At 42.3% G+C, this 26547-nt stretch overlaps 1 protein-coding gene across 1 annotated transcript; it reads right to left on the reverse strand.

Annotated features, from left to right (window-relative positions):
• Window positions 1-89: 89 nt before the first annotated feature.
• On the reverse strand, window positions 90-26537 carry ddx11 (DEAD/H (Asp-Glu-Ala-Asp/His) box helicase 11). Its single transcript, XM_041255306.1, has 27 exons — window positions 26444-26537; window positions 22425-22568; window positions 21539-21760; window positions 20868-20954; window positions 20381-20532; window positions 19205-19250; window positions 18745-18852; window positions 18231-18321; window positions 17681-17886; window positions 16761-16913; window positions 16131-16177; window positions 15457-15536; window positions 14752-14796; window positions 14163-14230; window positions 13695-13733; window positions 13129-13249; window positions 12743-12877; window positions 12037-12149; window positions 11815-11887; window positions 10757-10860; window positions 9406-9555; window positions 7410-7478; window positions 7006-7106; window positions 3626-3710; window positions 2475-2550; window positions 1831-1985; window positions 90-1508 (listed from the first exon to the last, which is right to left on the reverse strand). Exons 1-27 carry the CDS (start codon window positions 26513-26515, stop codon window positions 1473-1475), a joined length of 2778 nt encoding a protein of 925 aa, XP_041111240.1. The 5' UTR covers window positions 26516-26537; the 3' UTR covers window positions 90-1472.
• Between the last annotated feature and the right edge of the window lie 10 nt (window positions 26538-26547).

Here is a 26547-nt window from a genome sequence, read left to right on the forward strand (position 1 = left end):
AAAAATAAAGTAAAAATGCATTTTTGTGAGTGACAGGAGTTCTTGAGTTTCTGCCTATTCTACATGCTTAGAGTTCCAGTGCTTAGACAAACCTCCTACTGGTCCCTGCCGAGAAGCACTGGTCTGGGAGAATGGGAGCAACGTGGATCCCAGTCTGAGTGTGTAAGGCTGACCCAACTGAAGAGGAGTAACACAGTTTGGAGGCAAAATGTAAGTATTTAATATAAAACTGAAATCACATAAACACTCAGCACTGTTTTGCATCTGATATACAGCTATGGCCAAAAGTTTAGCATCACCCTGAATAATTTTGCTTCATAAAGTCTCTTCATAAACTACTGTTACAGCTTCCGGTAAGCTTTTGCGATATCTGTATATTTGTAGTGTCTTTGATAACATGATGTTAAATAAAATAACTACATTTTGTTTATACCAGTATATATTTTCTCAATCCTAAAATTCTAGTTGATGCAACACGTTTGGCCAGAGCCTTGTATAGATAAATATTTATTTTTTCAAACATTGTTTAAACAACTGCAAAGGCAGAGTAACTTAAAAAAAAAAAACATTCCAACATACTAAAATCAGTATTTATAAAAAACAATTTAACTGTTGTGCAAAGAAGTATCAAACTAGACCATTTAAAAAAGCAGATCCAATAATGGGCAGACTTATTTTCCACTGAAGTTCCTAAAAGTATACATAGTGTTCCTCTATTCCAGTTTATTCTGAATTACACTTATTTATTTATTTATTTTTTTAACTGAACCTTGGATTTTACTGATTTATACTAAAGATACAAACTCAGTCTACAGGCAGCCCTGCTCAAATTCTTAAGTCACCGTGGGGCCTGCCTTCAAAACACTTTGAAGGTACCTCTGTCTTGCTTTTGTACTCTACAAGATTTAAATACCCTGGAGTTTGGCAATACGGGATATTGAGCTGATTACGTCCCCTTTGGTCACAATTTCTTTTTATTTCAATTTTGAGAAACGTTAAGAGTTTCTGTGAGCTCTGCGGGGCTTGACAAGTTGCACTGCCAAAACTTTGAAAAAAACATATATGCATTATAAAACAGATACATCGATAGTTAACTGAACAGGGTAGAATTATGCACTCCCTGACTGAAGGGGATGCCAGGGCTTGATGTCCTACGCTGCACTGAAGTGTGTTCAGCATGCATGTTAACAGCTTAACTGCCTGAGACTGGTAACCAGCATGCATTTTGAAACAGTGGACAATGTGATGTCCTGTATGAAAAGGGCATGGCTTGTGCTGCGACAGTCCCTGTACTTTACCTCTGACAGGTTACATGGCACAATAACTAACAAGCTTAAACCTGCACCTCAAAAGCAAGCTCTAGGTGGCTGTAGTTTGTCATGCAACCACACCTCTATTAAAATAGCCAGACTGCAGCAAGTCCATGTTTAGCTGCCTTCGTGGTCCTGCCTCGCTGAGGCTCCTCAGAGCCACTACGATCTACTAAGGGTTTTCTTTTCCATGAAGAACTGTTGGGCAGAAGAAGACTTTGTTAGAGAATGGCCAATGTGAGGCGCTAAACTGGGAGCACACACTAAATGTAAGCAGATGAGAGAATACATTTTGAAAATCAGCAGTACAGCCCCCAGGAAGGGACTGCATGGGTAATGGTCTGGATATGTTCAACAAATCGGTGGGAACCCAAGTTAATACATGCACGTGGATACACAACTGGATAAGATACAGGTACATCTAGTGGGGCCGCTGCTGTTTCTTTGCATTTTAGTAGACTCCTAACATTGCACATTGAGAAGGGTAATGCCCTGCAGTGGGGCAGCCTCCCGGGCTCACCTTGCGGAGTGCGGCGAAGGCGGGGCCAAAGGCAGGCTGCACCTGGGTGCTGTTCCGGATCCACTGGGGCAGCTTGGAGAGCGGGCCGGCCCGGGAGTACCGCTGGTCCAGGAGCAGGACACTAGCATAGTCGCCACGGTGACGGATCGCTCGGCCTGGGAGAGGGAGGGGTTACTATTCAGTTCAGAACTGGAGGGTCTGGCTATCCTAGTCCTTGTGTTACTTGGTTGAATGCTTGCTGTGTTGTAGAAATAAATGTGTGACTATGTGGCTGTGTACCATGGGATTTTATTTCATGCTCAAGGATGCCCCCCCCCCCCTGCCGAAAACAAGCAGGATTCATGCACTTTCTTGCAATAATTAAATACAGATTTAAAAATTCACAAGAACCTATTATGCATAATTTTATTGTTTAGCAGATACACCAGAAACCTAAAACAAACATTTACATATTCCAAATAAAATCAGTTCAGAAAAAATAAATACAGCAACAGGGTTCTTGCTGGTTTCAAAGCAATGTTATTGCACAGATAAGATTCCTTGGTGCTGGAATTGGTTGCATGCATGAATTGCATACCATTGCAATACCTTTGTGACACCACATGAGCAAACACGTTTGACAAAGGGAGGGTGAGTGCTCTTACCGATGGACTGGTTCACAGCCTTCATGCAGAGATTTTCAATCAGTGCCTTCCCTGGACTCACACCTCCTACTCTGGGCTGAACAGAAGCAAAACCAACATATGAAAAGGAAATGGCTTTCTACTAGACAAATGGACTGAACATTCACAGGCAAACCTTCAAAAAACTGTGCTCACTGGACTGAGCATTCGGCATGCCCCCAGTATGGGTCTGTAACAAAGTGCCCGCCCCTGTGTATATTATCTGTTATGTGTTGCGTGTGGTGTGTTTAAATGTTGGTGTATAGACATTGGTACACGGGATATAAACGGGTCTGTGTAACACGAGTGTTTAAAAAATGTATATGTGTATTTAGGCACGAGGATTGCACAGCACTTCACGTGCAAGTAAAATGTAGTAATATGTGAGCACGGGGAATTGCACTTTATTAATTCACGTGCTGGGATTCAAGTGAATAATTAATTGGTAATTGAATCCCAGCACAATAGTATATATAGATGCACGTTATCACATACTGGGGGTTGGGTGTTCGGTGAGCGGAGAACGGGATTGGAGACGGAGGAAATAAGCAGCAGCAGCAGCAGCAGTAGTAGTAGTAATAATAATAATAATAATAAGAGGAGAAAGTATCCGCTCACCGTGTTTGTCAGTGTCTGTCCGTGCACCGTTTTGTTAAGTTTAGTCTGTTTTTGTTTGTCTATTTATTTTGGCGTAGAGTGCCGTGTCCTGTGTTTTTCGTGTTTGTTAAACCTTTTATTTTGTATTAAACCGGCGCCAACAGGCGTCTTCATCATTTCATTTCATCCGTCCTGTGTTTTGTGTATTGCATTACCTTTCCTGGTTCTGACGCCGCCCACTTCGGCCGTCTCTGTGACAGGGTCCTTTTATCTTTCATTCAGGGTTTACTGTACAGTAATACTGTACTCCCCATGTTTGTAAGAGCAAACCCTTATCATGTCTCTTTAATTACAGTCTGTGTTCCATTATAATGAGAATCTGAGTACCGGTGAAATGGCATTATGGGACAAATGGGAGCCGTGACCGTGCCACTTTCTATCCTGCTCCGCGGTATAAAGAGCCATTTTATAAAGGCAAACCAGAACACACTTGGGAGGGTTATCTGAGTGGATGTTTGACCCAGCCTGTTACTCACCATGGTTTTGTCCAGATAGGCCATCTTTTCCTGCAGCTCAGGGGACTTTATATTGGGGTATGGCATCCCCACCATGACAACACACCTGCAGAGAGATAGAGCAAATAACTGCACTGATTTACCTGTACCGACAACAGACAGACACAGCTAAATACCAGCCTTGTGCACATATACAGTACCAGTCAAAAGTTTGCGTACACCTGCTTGAAACCAGGTTTTTCATGATTATCTATGCTTTTAACTGTATAAACTTGTCTATAAACACTTAATATTTCATTATATGATACGTGTACTTATATAAGCTGATAATCATAAGTGAATTGCATTCGAAAATTTAACTTTTAAATGAAAATGTAAATCTTGTCAATTTCAATGAAATGGTCAGTCTGTAATTACTTAAAGATTGACCTTCATTTCTTAAAGACAAATCGCAAGAACGTTGCCAAGACCATCAAACGTTTTGAAGAAACTGGCACTCATGAGGACCGAACAAGGTCAGGCAGGCCAAAGGTGACCTCAGAATCAGAGAACAAGTTCATTCGAGTCACAAGTCTGCGAAACTGGCGCTTAACTGCCCCTGAAATACAAGCTTAGCTAAATGCTACTAGAAGTACAGATGTTTCAACATCAACTGTTCATAAGAGATTGTGTGAAGCTGGCCTAACTGGAATAATCTCTGCAAAGAAACCATTGGCAAGAGTGCAGAATAAGAGGAAGAGTCTTGCCTGGGCCAAAAAACACAGAAACTAGACGCTTGAGGAGTGGAAGTTGGTTTTATGGACCGATGAGTCAAAATTTGAAATATTTAGGTCCAACCAGAGAGTATTTGTAAGATGCAGAGAGGGTGAGCGCATGAGTTCTGCATGTGTGGTTCCCACTGTCAAGCATGGAGGAGGCAGTGTCATGGTCTGGGGCTGCTTTGGGGGTGACAGAGTTGGTGATCTTTACCAAGTCCATGGCAAGCTCAACCAGAATGGCTGTCATAGCATACTTCAGAGGCATGCCATACCATCAGGATTACGGCTAGTTGGGCAGTTCTTCATTCTTCAGCAAGATAATGACCCGAAACACACCTCAAAATTGTGCTATCTGGCGAAGAAGGAAAGTGAGCAACTCAATCTACTGACCTGACCTGCCCAGTCTCCAGACCTCAATCCCATAGAACTTGTATGGGACAAACTGGACAGAAGAGTCAAAGCAAAGCTACCCACAAGTGCCCTACATCTCTTGGAACTGCTGCAGAAGAGCTGGGAAGACACGTCGGGTGATTTCCTGCTGAAACTTGTTAACCGAATGCCTTGTGTTTGTGAGGCTGTTATTAAGGCAAAGGGTGGCTATTTTGCGATTTAGAGACAATTTTCAATTTTCTTGAACACTGCTTTGATACTCCTTATGTTTTGTTTTGTATATTGTAACACATGTTTTCATTTTCAAGTATTTACAAAAACATACACGACGTAAAACATTGTCAATTATATAAAAAAAAACTAGTTTCCAGCAAGTGTACTCAAACTTTTGACTGTACATCTGTTGCCAAATTTTAGCATCACCATATAGAATTAAGAAATGTTGCTTCATAAAGTCGAATGAAACCTGCTAAATAATATTACGTTAACATACTGAATTACATGCCGCTTTGTAGTTTTCGATATACTTAACGATAAACTGACAAAAGTTTTAAAAAATGTGACATTTGGAACTCTAACATGAAATACTGTACTACTATTATGGCTTCTGGCAGATGATATCAATTTGTAGTTTCTTTGATTATATGTTAAATAAAAGATCTAAATTATGTTCACACACACACACTGTATATTATATATATATAAAAAATACACACACAGTGTACAAAACATTAGGAACACCTGCTCTTTCCATGAAATAGTCTAATGAGGTGAATCCAGGTGAAAGCTATCATCCCTTATTGATGTAACCTGTTAAATCCACTTCAATCAGTGTAGATGAAGGGGAGACAGGTTAAAGAAGGATTTTTAAGCCTTGACACAATTGAGACATGGATTGTGTATGTGTGCCATTCAGAAAGTAAATGGGCAAGACAAAAAATTTAAGTGCCTTTGAACGAGGTATAGTAGTAGATGCCACGCGTGCAGGTTTGAGTGTGTCAAGAACTGCAACGCTGCTGAGTTTTTCACGCTCAACAGTTTCCCGTGTGTATCAAGGATGGTCCACCACCCAAAGGACATCCAGCCAACGGCAGGCCAGTGGTCGAAAACGGCTCATTGATGAAAGAGGCCAAAGGAGGCTGACACAAATTGTGTAGATCAACAGACTGGCTACAGTTAGTCAACTGACAGTCCAATACAACATTGGTGCCAAAAGACCCATAAAAGAATGCACAACTCGTCGTAACTTGACATGAATGGGGTATGGCAGCCGACGACCTAACAGAGTTCCATTTCTTTCAGCAAAACATAAGAAACTGCGGTTGCAGTGGGCTAAGGAACAAAAACACTGGGTACTGGAGGATTGGAAAAACATTGCCTGGTCTGATGAATCCCGGTTTCTGCCGTTTCACGCTGATGGGAGGACTAGGGTATGGAGAAAACCACATGAGTACATGCATCCATCATGCCGCGTGTCAACACTGCAGGCTGGTGGTGGTGGTGTGATGGTGTGAGATGTGTTTTCATGGCACACATTGGGCCCCTTGATAAAAGTGGAGCAACGTTTGAATACCAAAGGATATCTGAACATCACTGCCAATCAGGTGCATCCCTTCATGGCAGCAGTGTATCCATCTGCTAATGGATTTTTTTAGCAGGATAATCCCCCATGCCACAAGGCTAGGATTTACAGGAATGGTTCCACGAACATGACAGTAAATTCAGCTTACTGCAGTGGCCTGCCCAGTCACCAGATCTCAATCCAATTGAGCATCTGTGGGATGAGATGGAACGAGCTATTCGGAGGAGATCCACTACCAGCCAAATTGACACAATTGTGGGAAGCATTGGAGTCAGCATGGGCCAGCATCCCTGTGGAACTCTTTCGACACCTTGTAGAGTCCATGCCCCGACGAATTGAGGCTGTTCTGAGGGCAAAAGGGGGTGCAACTCAATATTAGGAAGGTGTTCCTAATGTTTTGTACACTCAGTGTGTGTGTGTGTGTGTGTATATATATATATATATATATATATATATATATATATATATATATATATATATATATATATTTGTCTCAATCATAATATTGTAGCTGATAAAAAACCATCTGATTAGACCTGGTTGTAACAGAACTCCTTGCACAGGGCCAGGCTGCCTCAAATGTATGAATTTAAGATCACAGATTCTCTGATCCACGACTGTGCTACACTGCGACTCCCAGCCTGTCTCCTCCACTCCAGGGGGGCACTGACCTGCCCAGGTCGTCTGAGAAGTTGATCCCCTCACTCATCTTCCCTCCAACCACTGAGAACAGCAGAGCTCCTGTCAGGGGGCCGGTGGATTGGCTGCAGCGCTGTGGACAGACAAACAGATAGAGACCCCATGACATCAGCAGCCCTGGCAAGACTCTCATTGTGCTGTTTGACAACCGAGGGTTGCTTCCTAATTAAACTACTTCGATCAGCATGGTATTTAGAGACATTGATTACGATACAGTAAGCAGTGATTTACCGCCCTATACAACTAGTGTCTTCCACAAAACATTAGGGGCAGGAAGTATAGTATATGCGCTCGGGCAAAATAAACAGAGTCAGTGTTGCCCGCTACACAGAACTCACTTCAGTGTGAGTTCTGGTTACTGAAATGCCCTCCTCACCTGTATGCATCGGGAGTACTCCGCCAGCACCTGCTCCACCTGGCTGGCTTTCTTTGGCTCCTGGAAAATCTACCAGGGAACGAGAAACGGGAGTGAAAACCAAGGCATTATTATTCCCTTTAATCCAGCACTGCTGATTCCTGTGCTGTAGGTCACATGGTCTGATTGCAGCCAGACCACTGCAGGGAGTTTGAACCAAAGGAAGTGATTCGGTACCAGGAAGCAGCAGATTAAAATACAGCAAATAACAGGGGGAGGGATTAATATCAGAGGCAAGAAACATTATTTTAAAACCTTGGATACCTTGAAGAATTATTATTAAAATTAAAGGAGTAATGGTAATTTGTACCGGTTATAGTTTAGACTTCCTCAATATAAAGTGCAAATCAAAAGTTTCCTTGCTCTTGAATGGTTTGTGCACAGCCTTCAACTCATACCAAAGATTCTCATTGGATTTAGATCAGGACTTTGACGAGGCCATTCCAGAACCTTGATTTTATTCTTCTTTAACCAGTCTGAAGTAGATTTTGATGTGTGTTTTGGATCATTGTTGTGTGGGAACGTTCAGTTGCACTTTAAACAGTGTTTTGTAGCGGAGGGTTTCAGATGATTGGCCAATATCTTTTGGTATGCTATGGAATCCATTTTACCATGCACTGGAACTGAATTTCCTGTGCCATTAGAGGAAAAACAGTCCCACAGAAGGATATTACCACTTCCATGCTTGACAGTAGGTATGGTGTTCTTTTCTTTGTACACCTCACCAGACTTCCTCCAAACGTAACTATTATCAGCATGACCAAACAGATACATTTTTGTTTCATCACTCCACAAAACCTTTGACCAGAACGCTTATCTATCACTCAAATGCTGTTTTGCTAACTTTAAGCGATTGTCCTTGTGACGTTTTCCTTGGTGTGACCATTGAGACCTTCACCATGCAATACTCGGCCTATGGTTGAAATGGAAGCCCCGATCCCACATGCATCCAATTCACTTTGAACATCTTTGGCAGTCAATCTGAGATTGTTATGAACCTTCCTCACAATTCTTCTACTTGTTCTTGGTGAAAGAACCTTCTTTCTTCCAGATCGAGGGAGCGTTGTGACAGTACCATGAGTCTTGTACTTGATAATAGAAACAATAGCTGAAATTGGGATACTCAAATCTTGGAAATCTTCTTGTATCCTTCTCCAGCAAAATTTTATTAGGTCTTCAGACAGCTCTTTACTTTTGCCCATGTTGACTTGTTGGTAATGACAGCAATCATACTTTGCCTAACCCTTTACTTACCTATGGTCACCTACAATCCAGCACTTTCTAGACTTTTCTAGAATTAGGTTCTGCATTATCATACTGGAATTTCTAGCACCTTGTAGACAATACTATCATAGCATCACAGGGTATGAATACTTTTGAATTAGCATTTTTAGAGTTTTACAACAAAATTGTTGAAATAAATAATTGTAGATATCTATTCTTGTAACTTGTCCTAAAATTCTTTGTTTTCGTGAAATTTCTAGAAATTATACATTTCCATTGGGGTATGTAAACTTTTGACTACAACTGTATGTAACTTGATTCTAGTTTTGTAATACAAAATTATGTGTTTTTCCCTCTTTCAAAAAATAGAAGACTGAAGTAACTGCTTTGTTAATATGGCCCCAGGCATCCAGAGGTGGAAGAGTGAAAGCTACTCTAACTGGGGCTCTGTACAGGGGAAAGCCTGGGACACAGCGAGTCTGGGGCTCTGTACAGAGGAAAGCCTGGGACACAGTGAGTCTGGGGCTCTGTACAGAGGAAAGCCTGGGACACAGCAAGTCTGGGGCTCTGTACAGAGGAAAGCCTGGGACACAGTGAGTCAGGGGCTCTGTACAGGGGAAAGCCTGGGACACAGCGAGTCTGGGGTTTTGTACAGAGGAAATCCTGGGACACAGCGAGTCTGGGGCTCTGTACAGGGGAAAGCCTGGGACACACAGAGTCTGGAGCTCTGTACCTTCTTCTTGGCAGAGAGGCGAGCGAGGAGCCCGGTTTCCTCCCAGTGGGCGTGGACCCGCTTCTCGTACTCGTAGGAGGGGAAGAAGCAGACCACACCGCCCGGCACCACGTTGCACAGGTTAGACAGGATCCGGCCCGTTTCGTCCATCTAGGAGGAAAGCTTGGTTAGTCTCCGGGATTCCGGGAGCTCAACCTGCACAGGACAAAGTTTCAGCATCCAACACTACAGTATAAAACACTGCTGAATAGACATACTGTCAGTGTCTCTAGCATTTCTGAATACAGATGTCATATCATATTATATGACCATGGAAAAATGGGAATTTGCTCTCTCTAGCAGAATTTTTTATTTTTTGAAAAAAAACAAACTCAAACATTTGCTCCCTACTATCACTGTATATGTCACCAGAGCGCATACACGCTATTTGTATAGTGAGAAGTGTGGCAGGGTTTCAGTGCGAACCTTAGTTCAGTCATGGAGAGGCCATTGGTGAGCTCCGGAAACTAAGTTAGCACCGACTATAACGGCAAAAGATAGAGCACAAATGCAAAATGCATCTGTCATCTGCAGAAGACAACGACCATGGACAGACAAGCAGTGGCTACTGAAGAACGAAATAAGGTAAGATTATTATTATTATTATTATTTTACAAAAGGATTTCATAGTTTAGTCGCAAGTTCAAAGAGAAGCGTTGTTCTGTTACTCCTATGTGTAAGGTCAGAGAAAAACAATTAGGACCTTGCTTAAACTCCCTGTGTTGCAGGTCCTGAAAGATGTCATTCTAATTATATATGGAAATATACACGTTTCTGTAGATGGTGTAGTAACATGAATGCTCAAAAAGGAAGGGGCGGCGAACTATATTAGATATTATCCGATTACTTGGGATTACAACATTTGTGAAAAAAAGTGAACTCTCTGCTTTATTGTATGTGTTTTTTTTTTCTTCTCTGATTTCCATAAGATATGGCAAACATGTTTATTCTGGGTTTTTTTCAGATTTTAGTAATGTGATTTAATAAAAAAAAAAAAACACAAATTTGACTAACCGACTTATTTTTTCTTATTTATTTATACTCATTAACACGTTTTTCATTAAAAAGTCATTGCCGCAGAATTGTGCAGAAAACACTTCTTGCTGCAGCTAATATATATAGTAATATGGCTTTGTAATATATGAAAAAAAAAAACTGTTCTTATTGGAGGGGTTCTTGAAGGATTGGTAACAAACATTGTCAATATGATTCAGTTTAAACTGTTTTTCCACCCCTATGTCTAAAGGACTGGAGTTCTAATGCATTTGTGTGGCAGCCTCTTGCAGTGCAGACCCAGTGGTTCTGTTCCTACCATATGGGGAGTGTCCCGTTTCTGATAGGTGAACTCCAGCTGCTGCCCTGAGGGGCCGCTGCACAGGATGATGGGCAGAATATTGTTTGGTGGGATCACATGTCCTGCAAGTGAGGGAAGAGAAGAGAAAACTGTGAGACAAATACACTGCGAGACACTATGAGACACCTTGGGACGCTATGAGACACAATGAAACAATATGAGATACTTCCAGACACCAAGACACTGATTTTTTTGAGGATGCAACATCGACAATGGATAATTGCAGAGCATATGACATGGTTTATTTAGGATTTCCAGAAAGCTTTTGGCAAAGTCCTGAACACAGTAGGGATTTTATGGAAATGCAGGCACATGGATTAGGGAGTTGTTAACATGTAGAAAACAGAAAGTACTGATTAGAGGAGAAACCTCAAAATGGAGCGAGGTAACCAGTGGAGTACCATAGGGATCAGTATTAGGTCTACTCTTCCTAATCTACATTAATGACTTAGATTCTGGTATAGTAAACAAACTTTTTAAATTTGCAGGCAACACAAAAATAGGAGTGGCAAACACCGTTGCAGCAGCAAAGGTCTCCCCAGTGATGTTGTTGAAGCTGACACCCTAGGGTCCTTCAAGAAGCTGCTTGATGAGATTCTGGGATTAATAAATTACCAACAACCAAATGAGCAAGATGGGCCGAATGGCCTCCTCTCGTTTGTAACCTTTCCTATGTTATTATGTACAGTAGGAGACACTGCCAGACACAGAGAGAAATTATGAGACACACCAGACACCGTGGGACACTGAGACCCAACAGGCAGAACAGCGAGTGAATGTGCAGGCAGACCATCAACGGGAGACAGAAATAATAATACTAGAGACATGAGGCAGGAAGGAGACGTAGGAACAAGGGGCTGTAAACAACAAGGGGGTGACAGAAGACAGGCAGGAATTGAGCAGCAGTCTTATGAAAGAAAGAGAGAGTGCGCAGCCAGGAGCTGCTTAAAGAAACAGGACAGCTGTGTGAAGTAGTTCAAATCAAGATCCATTCCCATATTCTCATCAGGACTCACCGCAAGAGAACACTGCAATGCGCTCCGGCCCTACCCCTGCAGACAGCAGCAACTGCTCCTTGAAATCAGCCACCTGGAACAGAAACAAGGTGAGATCTGGACTGCGGCGCACACTGAGGAGCTCCTACTGTGCTGCTCCCCCACCACAGATCCAGGACAATTTTCACACGCTTGTCCCCTGGATTCAGTGCAGTGCCGAGGTGGCCCTGGCAGGAGACTCACCGGCTGCATGGTCCCTCCTGCGATGATCACGGCTCTGCACTGCTGGAGCACCGCGGAGAAGTGGACAGCAGGGTTCAGCATCAGGAACTTCAGGCTGCTCTGAGCCAGCGAGCCTGCATGGACAGGGGAAGAAATCAGGCAGGCAGGGAAAGGGCAGTAAATCAAGGAGGCAGGCACAGAGAGGGGCAGGAAAAGGGCAGTACATCAGGGAGGCAGGCAGAGAGGCGGGGAGAAAATCAGGGAGGCAGTCAGGGAGACGGGCAGGAAATCAGGGAGGCAGGGATAGGGGCAGCACTACCAAGCACAGAGCTGGAGCCCTTCTGGTATTTGCTCCACCTGCACTCTAAAATACTTAATGGAACCAATTTAAACCCCTTCCAGGTCTTAATCAGTTCACTATGTAATGACATATATAAAACATCCCTGCATACAGCTATTGTCAAAAGTTTTCCATCACTCTACAAAATTAACACATTTTGCCTTATCAAGTCGAATGAAACAAGCTGAATAATGTTACCTTAACATACTGAATTACATAACATGTTGTAGTTTTCCATATACTTAACGAAATACTGAAAAAAATTGAAACGTGACATTTCAAAATCTAACATGAAATACTGTACAACTATTATGGCTTCCGGTAGACTTTTGCAATACTCCCCCCCTCCCCCTCTCCCTCCACTAACTGCGGTTCCTCCAGCCCTACCCTGCCTGTGCAGCACCACTCTCCCGTCCTTGTTGGCGTTAGTCAGTGCGAAGAGGAACCCTTCTATCTGCATCATGGGAGAGGCCATGCTGGGCTGCCCATCCTCCATCCCCCCTGTCTGGTCTGGAGAGGGAACTGCAAAAAGGGAATATCAGGGAGACTTAGCCAGCCTAAGAATTCAGCATCGTCAGCTCATTCTGTGAGCCTGGCTTCTGACTGTGAGGCCTTCGTGCAACATGACAAACTCTAACATGTGGGGACAGGAATCCATGTGTTTAAGGGTTAAGGGTTAGGGGGTGCAGGGTTTCAGGTGTTTAAGGGTTAGGTATTAGGGGGTGCAGCGTGTCACGTCTTTGAGGTTTAGGGGTCAGGGGGTGCAGACTCACCCTCGGGGGCAGCCCCGGGTCTGATGGACTGCAGGAATCTCTCAAGCCCCGCAGTCGAGCGGTTCTCCTTGTTGATGGGCTGGACTGTGCCCCCCTGGAACTTCTCTACAAATCCACTCAGCTGCATGGAAGGGAAAGAAAGGGAGAGTTAAGTATCATAGTGCAAGACACAATCAGTGACACACTGCATACTGTTAGACATATACATACGTGACATCACTGCAGCCAGCCACACACACACACACACAAGTGACATCATTGCACTTTGCCAGCACACATACAACAGTGACATCACTGCACTCTGACATACACACTCAGTGACATTACTACACTCTGACAGACACACTCAGTGACATCACCAGATACACTGCAAGCAGTTTAGAATGATCTATGCATTTAAAAAATGCCATTCTTTAAAAAGTGTATTGAAACAAGCACAATCACACAAGGAACTGCTTTTAGCTTCTCCAGGACTCATGAGTTCCAATACCTCCATCAAACAGAGGAATGTTTCAGCGAGTGCCCTCATGCATGTAAGGGAGTGCTTCCTGTTTCAGTAAGCTTACCTTCCTGCTGATCATGCTTTTCTCATAATACCGCTGAACCTGTTCCAAATACAAAGACAATGAAGCATCACGACCATGCCGTCAGATCTGTGTGTTACCCTGTCACAGTGAAGCACGCTCAAACGGGTGCTTACAAATCCAGTCCTAGAAATCAACTCATTTTTCTTTAAAAGCATTTCCATCACACAAGTTTCAGTCCACAAGCTGATCAATGTGATTTTGATGACAGCAATACTCTCGCTGGAATAATAAATTTGTACGAGGCTGACTTGCTGTTCTCAGCATACTGACAGGTTAGTTGCATCAGACAGCTGCTTTACACTGATGCCCGATAATGCATCTACATTCAAGTGGTAAATCTGCATAGCAAAGTCCACTTCATCAATGCTGTTACTCAAAGTACACCTCCTCCCCACTCAATCCAACCCCACCCCCACCTCCCCGTGCAGAGATGGCAGTGAACATTACCTTGAACAGGTTAATATTGTCAATCTGCGCCTTGAACAGGAAATTATTGATCGACTGCAGCTCCGTCCCTGCATGAGGGGGAGAAAATCAAATAAATCTGCCTTCCACCAATTTACTGCACATTGAAAACATGAATCACCTACAGTGAAAGAGAGTTTCTCTAATCTGAACACAGTGGAAAGCAGGGCCTCTAATCTGAACTCAGTGGATAGCAGGGCCTCTAATCTGAACACAGTGGATAGCAGGGCCTCTAATCTGAACACAGTGGATAGCAGGGTCTCTAATCCGAACACAGTGGATAGCAGGGTCTCTAATCCGAACACAGTGGATAGCAGGGCCTCTAATCTGAACACAGTGGACTCAGAGCTAGTGTCTGTACCGCAGTGGATCAAAGCCCTGCTCTGTATGTTATATTCAGACAGTGTTGTTAATCAATCACACAGGACTGATACAGAGTAAAAGGGTGACTGCAGGAGTGAGACCTGAGTTTGAGACACAGGTGCAAGATTCTGTTTAACAGGAGTATTAAACACATTTCAATTTATTCTACATGTTTGAAACCAGCCAGAAGCCTCAAGTCTTATCTTACCTGGCTCCGTTATGATCTGCGTTTTGGGGTTCTGTCCAACTTTGCCTTTAAAGCAAGAAAACAAAAAGCCAGTATCAAACATTTTGATGCAGAGGTAAATGCATTAACATGAATAAATAAATACAATTCAGTATGTGAGTGTCAGTGTTGTGTAACCACTGATAGACAATCATCCTAGAATAAGTCTTAATGATCTGATGTTTCAGAATGAACAACATTTGAGTTCAGACCTCTATAGTGCTGGAAGGATTATGTGTGTGTGTTAGTGTGGTGTGCTCCTGCTGAAGGGTTATGAGGACCTGGAGCATGTGTGTTTTCCTCTTGATGGATTGTGAGGACACAGAGTGTGTGTCTGTCTGTGTGTGCTCCTAATGAAGGATTGTGATGACTTTTTGTGTGTGTGCACGCATTTGTTGAAGGATCACAAAGACCTGCAGAGAGTGTCTCTCTACTGAAGGATCACAGAGCTCTGCAGAGCATGTGTCTCTGTTGAAGGATCACAGAGCTCTGCAGAGTGTGTCTCTGTTGAAGGATCACAGAGCTCTGCAGTGTGTCTCTCTGTTGAAGGATCACAGAGCTCTGCAGTGTGTCTCTCTGTTGAAGGATCACAGAGCTCTGCAGAGTGTGTCTCCCTGTTGAATGATCACAGCTCTGCAGTGTGTCTCTCTGCTGAAGGACTCAAAGGGCTTATTGTTTTTGTCTCACCTCCCAGCACTCGCACCAGGCTCTCCAGCACATATAGGATCTGTTTAATGTACATCAGGTTCTTGGCTTTCAGTCGGCTCCTGGAACAAACACAACAGTTTAGTTTTATTAAGCTACATAAGCTACGTGACAAAACTACTGTGTGTGCTCCATCATGTGCCTTCTTGTTGAACTCACTGAAGTTGCATCATGTAATCAAAGAAACTGCAAAATGACATTGCAGTCTACCAGAAGCCATAATAGTGGTACAGTATTTCATGTTAGATTTTGAAATGTCGCATTTTTCAATTTGTCAGTTTTTTGTTAAGTATATGGAAAACTACGAAGCAGTATGTATTTCAATATATTAAATGTAGCATTATTCAGTAGGTTTAATTTGTTTTTGTGAAGCAAAATGTATTTGTTCTGTAGCTGTGCAGGATACCCCTCGTCTCAGACTTGAGACTGTTGTGATGATGAGAGGGATGGAAAGGTCTGAGAGGAGAGGCCCCTGAGGGGCATATTTCCTAATCTGACTGCGGCAGTGCTTGGATGCTGGCAGAATGAGAGGTATGCGGGCAAAAGGTCAGAGCTCCTGAGTTTGGATTTCAGCAGAGCAGGGAGAGGAATACAAGCCAGACAAGCAGACAGATAGGCAGGCATGGAAAGAGAAAGACAGACAGACAGACTCCTACCTGTATCTCTCCATGTACTGGGTCAGCTGAGAGTGAGCACAGCAGAGCTGAAAAATACAATTTAAAAAATGTATATTTAAAAAAAATGTAATACTGTATTATACAGACACTGACACACAGACGAAACCCATATTGAACACGGCAACTCCGCAAAAGTATTTCCTGTTGAATAAATAGTCGCTGTTCCGTAACTGGGGTCCAGCTCACTGTTCCGTAACTGGGGTGCAGCTCAGGACTCATTTAATCTATGAAGAAAACAATTATTCTCCTGGCCATTCTTGAGAAGTGACTTCAATACATATTCACTGCAACCCTGCAGTCCTCCTTTGAAAACTATAAAAGGTGCTTTCATCATGTTAACCTTGTAAGTGTGGGTTGAATATTTGTTGCATACCTTCAAAGCTACACATCCCTGCAGTGTTTGTAAAGAGCCCAGTCTAAATTTTCTGTTTTGTCCAGCCGGTCCAACCATGTAAAGCTCACCAGCAACAACTGGCATGGCCGGGCACTCGCCCACCCCTGTTGTAGGTTAAACTTGTGGAAGATCCCACTGACAGATGGAGGCTTCTCGTCACTAATGCACTGCTGAGGTTGAAGGATGTAAAACCCCCTGGTCTCCCTGCCCAGTACCTGAGCACCAGTGACCAGAGCACTGTGGATGCAGGTGATGGTGTCAATGAGGTTATGAGCTTCATCGATGATCACAATCTGGTCCTTCAGTTTGATCCCTGAGGCGCGGCGCGTTGACTCGTGAAGCAGAGTTTGATAGGGCAGCACCACCAGCTAAAAGCAGGGTTACAATGAACAGCAATGTTGGCTCTGTGTAAAAGGCAGTGATTATGCACCCTATTCTCTGTAAGTTAAGATCCAATGGATCCTGTTTTCATAGGAACATTCTGTAGGAAATGCATCCTGTAATCTTGACAGTATCAAGTAGTGAATGCAGGGCCCTCGAGCGGTAAAGAGAATGATCTCAAATGTAGCATAACACATTTGATTTATACATATTAGGAATTAAACTAAACTGTGTTAAAATGCATAGCAACTGGAGTAACTTAATGCCAGAGCTGTACCTATATAAAACTAAAGAGTTTGGGCAATGCATTGAATTTCTTGGACCATTTGAAATCTCTAGTTTTTGTCTGTAAAGAGAATTCCACAGTGCAGGTCATACTGATCAATTGTAACTGTTAAAGCTAGACTTTGCGTCTAAAGAAATATGTTGCAATAAACTGTTTTGTTTTTGTACTGCCAGTAACCGTGGATATTATTGTTTTAATAAAATGTAATTTGATTATTAACATTTACCATTGTTCAAGACCTGTCATTGATATTTAATCATTCATATTAAATAAACTATTCATTAATAATATAAGGCTTAAGATATTTGACCTTTAGATATTAAGATAACCTCCTCTCTCCTCTCACCTGTGCTGTGGGGATAGTAAGGAGGAGTCCCCATAGTAAGAGTATGCTCCTCCTCTTTCCTCCCACCTGAGCTGCAGGTATGGTGAGGAGCCCCTGTAGTAAGAGCATGCTTCTCCTCTAACCTGTGCTGCAGGGATGGCAAGGCGGCCTCCGTAGTATGGACAGGCTCTGTTCTGCTTGGCCAGCGTGACGAGCTGCTCGATGTCCCGCACCTGCGCCAGGGCCTGGTCTCGGAGGGTCTGCATCGCAGCGGGTGATGAGAACGGGCACACTGCCTTCCTCTGGCCCCTCCGCTTCCGGGGCTCCTCATCCTCAGGGGCCTTCCTTTCTGCAGGGGGGGGAGGGTGGGAGGTGGAGAGGGACCGGGGCTAGTCAGACAGGAGAGGGGCCCTCGCTGTACAATATGGGGCCAATGGAGGCCCTCCAAAAACTCTGAACCATCTTTTTATGAGGGTGTCCCGCACAGCCCTGCTCACCTGAGTGTTTGTTCTGCATCTCCATGGTGTCCCGCACAGCCCTGCTCACCTGAGTGTTTGTTCTGCATCTCCATGGTGTCCCGCACAGCCCTGCTCACCTGACTGTTTGTTCTGCATCTCCATGGTGTCCCGCACAGCCCTGCTCACCTGAGTGTTTGTTCTTCATCTCCATGGTGTCCCGCCCAGCCCTGCTCACCTGACTGTTTGTTCTTGTGCATCTCCATGCACCGCTCGTTGATGAGCTGCACAGAGCCGAGCTGCCGCACCTCCTCATTGATGCACAGATTCTACAAGAGCAAGAACAGCATGGAGCTTTAAAACAGAAAACAGCAAGAAGAAACACTCTGCTAAACATGCTCACCTTGCAGCTGATTGATCTCAGAAATCTGTCAAGTCAGGTCTTAAAAGGAATCCAGCAATTCAGCATCAACAACATGGCCAAGTAACCCTTGGTAACCCATTCCATCCCCTCACCACTCTCTGAGTGAAGAAGTGTCTCCTATCCTCTATCCTAAGTCTATCTCCACTTAATTTCCAACTGTGTCCTGTTTTTTGTGCTGTACTGTTAAGTTCAACTTGTCAACTCCTTTTAGGACCAAGATCCTTTCATGCAGCACAATGTTCCATACCGCCGTCCCCTCGTAACCTCCCGGTCTGAATGTTCCCCTCAGTTCCAGTGGATCAGTGCACAGCATCGCTGGGAGCCGTACCTGTCTAGATGCCAGTGATACCAGTCTGGTGTCTTTGCCAAACGGACTCTTCTGGACCTCGTGTACAAACTGGGAGAGCTGGGAGTGAGTCCGACTACAGTAATATATCTAAAGATCAAAGACAGTCGTTAGGGAGGCATCTGTCAATATTCCTATCGTTATCATTGTCCATGCTTTTCTACTTCAACTACAGGCAGCTACAGTAGGAGTGGCTCCTTTGGGAAAGGCATGGCTGTGTGGTGTGCAGGGTGAGTTATACAGTCATGGAGCACAGGTTTGTGTCCTGGCTGTGTGAAGTAGTCAGTCTTCGTTGGGGATTCCAGAAGCAGCACTGGGTAAAAATCGGGGGTAAAATAATTGGGCACACTAAATTAAAAAAATAAATAAATAAACATAGAGGTGTACAGCATGCTCCAGTAAAGGTGTGTTACAATGTGTAATAGAAACATTCTTTACCAACCTTGGTCACATGCTCTTCTTCCAGATCATCGTCTTCATCATCATAGCTGGGAAACATGGGAAGGTTTAACATGTCGCTTCCACACACCAGAACAGTGGTTATTATTATTATTATTATTATTATTATTATTATTATTATTATTATTATTATTATTAATAATAATACATTCCCATGAAGTCCCTGCAGTGTAGTAATACAGATAAAATGAGACCCTAAAACAAGGAGAACAAAACATTTTGGGGTTAGTATTGAACAGATAGCTAATTAATTCTATCCACATAATGCATCTTTTAGCAGGAGTTTGCCAAACCCTGTGAGAATCATTTTTACACAGAATTGTCTTACGAAGTCCGATCAGCTCTAGCCTTGGAGGAATTTCTCTACCTCAGGAGAGACAAGATTAATGCAAAGCAGGTCTGTGAATCCAGCCACATAATGTGATTATTCAAATGTGTCTCCTTCAGAGTTGGTTAATAGCAGACCTCGGACAAATACAGTTATAAATGTGGTTTGTGAAAAGTAATTATTATTTGAAAATAATTAAATACAGATTGCAGAAATTTGAAATCCTCAACCACCATGTGGTAATTGCAAGGCTTGGTACATAATTATACATTTAGGGTAATAATTAACTTTTAGTTTTTGATTATGCATTAACTATTTGGGAATAGCTGAAGATATATTTTTGTCAAATAACGTACATATATTTAAGTATTTTCAAATAGTATTTGTTTTCTGCAAAAAAATGTAATATTTTCAAATAAGATTTGATTTTGTACAATTAATATTTGAATATTTAAAAACAAAATTGATTTATTCAAGCATTTCTATTTAAATAGTTCAACTATTTGAAATAGGTGGTGTTTACAAATAAAATATCAAATACAACTATATTAGTCCCAAGTCTGGTTAATAGTGATTAAAGTAAAGCACTTTGCAAAAATAACAAGACTGCACAGTGATGTGGAATGATGGTTATTGAAATCCACAGTGACTGAATCCTGTATGGTGTTGCTGCTTGTGGTTTTACTGTGAGGTGGTGCTCCTGTGTGGTGTTGCTGTGTAGCGTTGCTGTGTGATGTTTCTGTTGTGTGGTGGTGTTCCTGTGTGATGTTCCTGTATGGTGTTGTTTGGTGTTACTGTTGAGGTCCGTTCCAGACTCTGCCCCCTGGTTACCTATTCTGCTTCTTCTTTGTGTCATCGTCGCTCTCGTACTCTGCCACGATAAGTTCCTCCTCATCCCTGTCCTCCAGCCCGCCCCCCTCTGATGTTATCATCTCCTGACTGCGCTGGAGCAGCTGCACAGCCTCCAAGTCTTCATCGCTCTTCTGAAACAGAGTCCCGCTCCCTTACTATACTGTACTGTACCTCACTCTTCATTGTGTTACTGTACTGTACCTCGCTCTTCATTGTGTTACTGTACTGTACCTCGCTCTTCATTGTGTTACTGTACTGTACCTCGCTCTTCATTGTGTTACTGTACCTCGCTCTTCATTGTGTTACTGTACCTTGCTCTTCATTGTGTTACTGTACTGTACCTTGCTCTACCTCGCTCTTCATTGTGTTACTCTACCTCGCTCTTCATTGTGTTACTGTACTGTACCTCGCTCTTCATTCTGTTACTGTACTGTACCTTGCTCTTCATTACTATACTCTACTGTACCTTGCGTTTCATTGCATAATGCAACCCTGTGTTGTGTCTAATCTGCTCCAGGCGCTCCTCTCTCCTCTTCCTCCTCAGCTCCTCCTCCTGAGGGAAGATCAACACACAGATAAGAGCCTCCCCAATGCACACATACAGCCTTTTATAAGAAAAGGTACACAACTGGTGAGAATACAACAGTGTCTGTTTAACATGTTGTAAATATACAGTAGGCAAAACATGCAACTATAGTATAGACATATAGTGTATGTTGAAAACAAATGTGCTTGCAAAGTTCCATCCCTTATACAACTTTAACATGGTATTTTTGCAATTTTATCATTTCCATGGTTATACTATACATTTACCATCATGCACCCTGGTTTGACATGTTTATTAATATGCTGTACTATACCTCACACTTCTTTAGCATGCTTACCTATCCTTTGCTATGCTTTCACTGTACTTAATTACTATTTGCTATGCTTTTGTAATAGGAAGTGTTTATAAGGGATGAAACGGAGGCCACTGGTACCCAAGATAGAGCCTTGACATTCCAGAACAGGATTTGAATATTTCCATCTCAAGAACTGACATGAATGTTGACAGCAAGTTAAACCCCTTTCGATGTGACATACGCATGTGCAAATCCAGTATCCCCTGCAGATCTGACCATAGAAACCCCTCTTTACCTTCAGCTTGTCAACCAGGTCCCTCTTTGCCTTCTTCTGCACGAAGTCTGTGATCCAGCCTGGCTCGCTGGGGGAGTGGGGGCTGCACCGGCTGGCAGAGGAGGGCTGCTTGTGGGGAGAGACCCCTGGCTCAGCCAGCAGCACAGCCGCCTCCTGCCTCTTGCGCTCCTCCTCATCCCGCAGCCAGGACAGGGCGCCACAGATCAGACTCAGAGACTTCCCCTGCAATCAGAGCCCAGGATTTGAGCAGGACTGTAGGAGAGCAGGCAGCACACAGTCTTGTACTGTAGGCAAGCTTACACCACAGACAAGGAAACAAGACTTCCCTTGCACAGTTTGGTCCATCCCTGGTTTTACTGTTTTAATAAGACAACCTGAGCTTGTTGTTACCTATACACTGGGGCTAATCAGGATCACAGTAAAACCTGGAATGGGAGACTCTGCTGTGCGATAGGAGGCTTATTCCCATCCCTGTATCAGGGCAGCTAGTACTGCTGGCAAGCTCAAGGGAACGGCACAGACTGTGGCCACTTTAAACCAGTCAGTGTATGTGAAGCACTTGTGACATGACTGTGGTTTGGGTATTTTGAGTCCAATGCTTTTGTAATTGGAGTCTTTGAAAAACTGTCCTTTTAAATGCCAGTCAAACTGCCTCTGTGCCAGATGACAGGTAAAACACAGTGCAATAAGCAAGCTAATTCACCACTACAATACAAGCGCACGTCAACAGTTTCTTCTATAATAAAATGTTGATTTTAAATTATGAGTTGTCCTAACTACCTTCCAAGAGCACTGTCTAAGAGCCACTCTAATGCGCTCTCTCTAATAATATGATATAGGAGATCACTTGTATTCTGGGCTGCATTATGTTGACATGAGCCCTTACCGTCCCAGTTGGGCTCTCAAAGATCCCAATCTTCCCTTGATCCAAAGCACTGTACAAGGATTCCATGAACTGCTCCTGGATGGAATACGGTTGGTATGGAAACGGGAAGCGGAGGGAAGCGTCAGACATCCTGGAAAAGACTGTCTGTGGAGAAACAAATGTGCCTTCTTTAATGTTTCCTTGAAAAACACACGGAATCCAACATGTGTCTGTCCGTCAGGCCAGTTTCCTCTTTACACTGCTCTGCTTCAGAGACCACATTGACGTACCAGTTTGTCAACAGTGTGTCTGTTTGGCCCGTACACCTCTGTTTCGTTACACGGCAGTAAGAAAAGCAGTAGCTTTTTGCCCATGGGGGGCCTGGGGGGGGTGGAGAGATCTACGTCGTCAGCAGCCCGTTATCAATACCACTGGGTTTGCTTGTTTGTTTTTTATACAGATGATATTTAACAAGGAAGACCTTAACTCGAATGTCTGCTTATTCATTTTTTTTCTGATCTACTCTTGACAATCCAGTTTGTGTCTAATCCCAAAGCTGGTTGGGACCCAAGCTTCATCCCTTTTATGTCACTGTCAGACAGATTTATAGTCATGCTCCTAGTTCTGCGTTGCATTGATAATAATAGTGCTGTGGAGAAAAATAATACATACAGATAAACCCGTTTTCTATCACCTCGCTTCATATCATACCCAGTTTATTATCCACTCACCATGCACCATTGGTTCTTTGAGAAATTACCTCTTTTAATATCATTTCACAAACCCGCTTATTGTCACGTTTTGTGCAGCCTGTCAAATGCTGCGTGGCCGGGCTTTACTAAGTAACCACAGGATATAATTAATTTCCAACGCAACTAACAACCAATAATCATCTCGACTGATAAACTGACATTTTGCGCAGCCTGTCAAATGCTGCATGTGCGGTCTTAACGGGATACAGTTCAGTTATAAAACACCAACGTCACCAAATTTTAACAGTCAGTCTTAACAAATGCACACAAAAAAACACCAAGTATTGGTGGCTCTCATCAGTCAACAATTCATGCCTTTTTTAGATAATGACACAAACTGTTTCGTTCCAGTTAATGATACATGATGTGTTTGTCCTGTAGTAAACTATATGCATTTGTTTAAATGTAAAGAACGACTACATGTAGAGTATTAAAACACTGCTCTTTCATTCACGATTTTCTTTCTTTCTGTTTACCATCAAAGGCAAACATGAAACCTGGTTTATATCCTGATCTGCTTTATATCACGATATAAAGCAGGCTCGTCTGTATCTGTGTGTGTGTGTGTGTGTGTGTATATATATATATATATATATATATATATATATATATATACACACACACACATACACACACACACGGATGAAGGCTATATGTACAACCTGAGCTATTCGAAAAAAGGCATAATATCACAGTGAGGTCAAAATGTCATAATTTTATGATGACCAAAATGAGAATACGTTAAAAAAAAATTGATGTAAAGCTGGTACATTTGTATATTTAAAGACATTCCTGTCTCTCTGAAAATTTACATTCATCCCTCACCAACAGCAGCACCAACCAACCAAGCGAGAGACAAAAATGTTCTACTCTGACTGCGACTAATAATAAAATAAAAAAGCACACCCCATTGAAACAAATTTTCCTAGAAATGTGTTATTTTTTGCAGGCCAGTTTAATTCACTGTACCTGAAATATCTTAAAGAAAATTATATTTAAGATTCTTTAATATTGACTTAATGTACGCTATTAGTCATTAAATCCACTTGAAATTTTAACCTTAAAATTTGTTTATTGTCTTTTTTTTTATTAGACACTAATATCCATGTATTATAAAATTATATATACAGTGCCTTGCAAAAGTATTCAGAACCCTGACCAATTCTCTCATATTACTGAATTACAAATGGTACATTGAAATTTCGTTCTGTTGGATATTTTATTTTAAAACACTGAAACTCAGAATCAATTATTGTAAGGTGACATTGGTTTTATGTTGGAAAATATTTTTAAGAAAAATAAAAAACTGAAATATCTTGCTTGCATATGTATTCAACCCCTGTGCTGTGGAAGCTCCCAGCTTGCACCGATGAAAGAAATTGCCCAAACGAGGACACAATTACCTTACCATTGGCCTCCACCTGTGAACCATTAAAGTTGCTGTCACATTTTCTGGATAAAAACCCCACTGTTGAAGGATCATTGGTAAGGCTGTGAATCTGAAGGAAAATGAAGACCGAGCCCGAGCCCGAGCCCGAGCCCGAGCCCGAGCCCGAGCCCGAGCCCGAGCCCATTCTACAGAAGTTAGACAAATGCATAGATTAGGGAAAGGGTACAAAATAATATCCAAGTGTTTGGATATCCCAGTGAGCACAGTTGGAGCAATAATCAGGAAGTGGAAGCTGCATCACACCACCCAAGCACTGCCAAGAAAGGTTTTGTGGTCAGATGAGACCAAGATGGAGCTTTTTGGCCAAAACTCAAAGCGCTATGTGTGGCGCAAACCTAATACTGCCCTTGCCTCAAGACACACCATCCCTACAGTGAAGTATGGTGGTGGCAGCATCATGCTGTGGGGATGCTTCTCATCAGCAGGGACTGGGCATCTTGTTACAATTGAAGGAAGAATGGATGGAGCAAAATACAGGAAAATACTGCAAGAGAATCTGCTTCAGTCTGCTAAAAAACTGAAGCTTGGGAGGAAATTCACCTTTCAGCAGAACAATGATCTCAAGCACAAGGCCAAAGCAACATTGGAGTGGCTCAAGAACAAAAAGGTGAATGTCCTACAGTGGCCCAGTCAAGGTCCTGATCTCAATCCCATTGAGAATTTGTGGCACTATTTGAAAATTGCGGTCCACAGGTGTCGTCCAACCAACCTGAAGTAAATCTACCAAGAAGAATTGGCCAAAATCACTCCGACACTGTGTGCAAAGCTGGTACATACTTACCCCAAAAGACTTAAAGCTGTTATTGCAGCGAAAGGTGGCTCTACCAAATATTAATGTGTGGGTGTTGAATACTTATGCAAGCAAGATATTTCAGTTTTTTATTTTTCTTAAAAATATTTCCCAACATAAAACCAATGTCACCTTACAATAATTGATTTTGAGTTTCAGTGTTTTAAAATAAAATATGAAACAGAACGAAATTTCAGTGTACCATTTGTAATTCAGTAATATGAGAGAATTGGTCAGGGTTCTGAATACTTTTGCAAGGCACTGTATGTAGATAGATAGATAGATTGATAGATAGGCTTCAGTGAGTTTAATAATAATTTCAACTTGGGATTTGTGACAGTTCATAAACTACTCGACCTGTCTCTTAGTTTATGAGGTCCCATAAACCCTAGATGGAATTATTTTCATGCAACTCACTGAAGCCTCTCTCTCTCTCTCTCATATATAGAGGAGGTATAACTGCAGTGTACAAAAATTTTTTTTTTTTTTTTTTTTTTTATGTACACAAAAGGATTACAAAATTATTTCACTGACATACTGAAATTCGAAGTTTTTCGAAGCTGTCAACACATCTTTTATTAATCAGTTTACCCGGTTTTTCGCCGGTACCTGGAAAATTTATCTAACGTTAACAATTTTGTATCGAAATTCCATTTGTTTTTTGATTATATTATATATATAGTATATATATATATACAAACTATATATATATATATATATCTATAATATATATATATATATATAATTATACATGTATACATGTGGTAAACTCGCAGCATTAAGGTAAGATCGGCCATTTATGGCACGATTGGTTAACAATTCAACAAAACACAGACTTAAATACCGTACTACAGTGTTTTGCTCTGTTTTTTACATGAGTAAAACCTTGTTTAAAATAATCGATTCTTAGATTGGTTTTGAAATAGTACAACGCTGTGTGTTACTTAAAAAATATTAAAAGCAAACGTGTTCCCGATTTATACATACCGACCGAAAGGCAGAAAACGACACGATTTATGCGATCAAGCCGATATGAATGTATATTTACCCGAACAGTACGGCACGTCTCTTCTGGGATAAGGTTTCTTTTATTTACATTATACACAGACCCTCTACCCATACAGAGACACTTTTTTGCAAAAAGCGCGGGTA

The sequence above is a fragment of the Polyodon spathula genome, chromosome 7 (assembly GCF_017654505.1).
Source record: "Polyodon spathula isolate WHYD16114869_AA chromosome 7, ASM1765450v1, whole genome shotgun sequence".
NCBI classification, from domain to species: Eukaryota; Metazoa; Chordata; class Actinopteri; order Acipenseriformes; family Polyodontidae; genus Polyodon; species Polyodon spathula.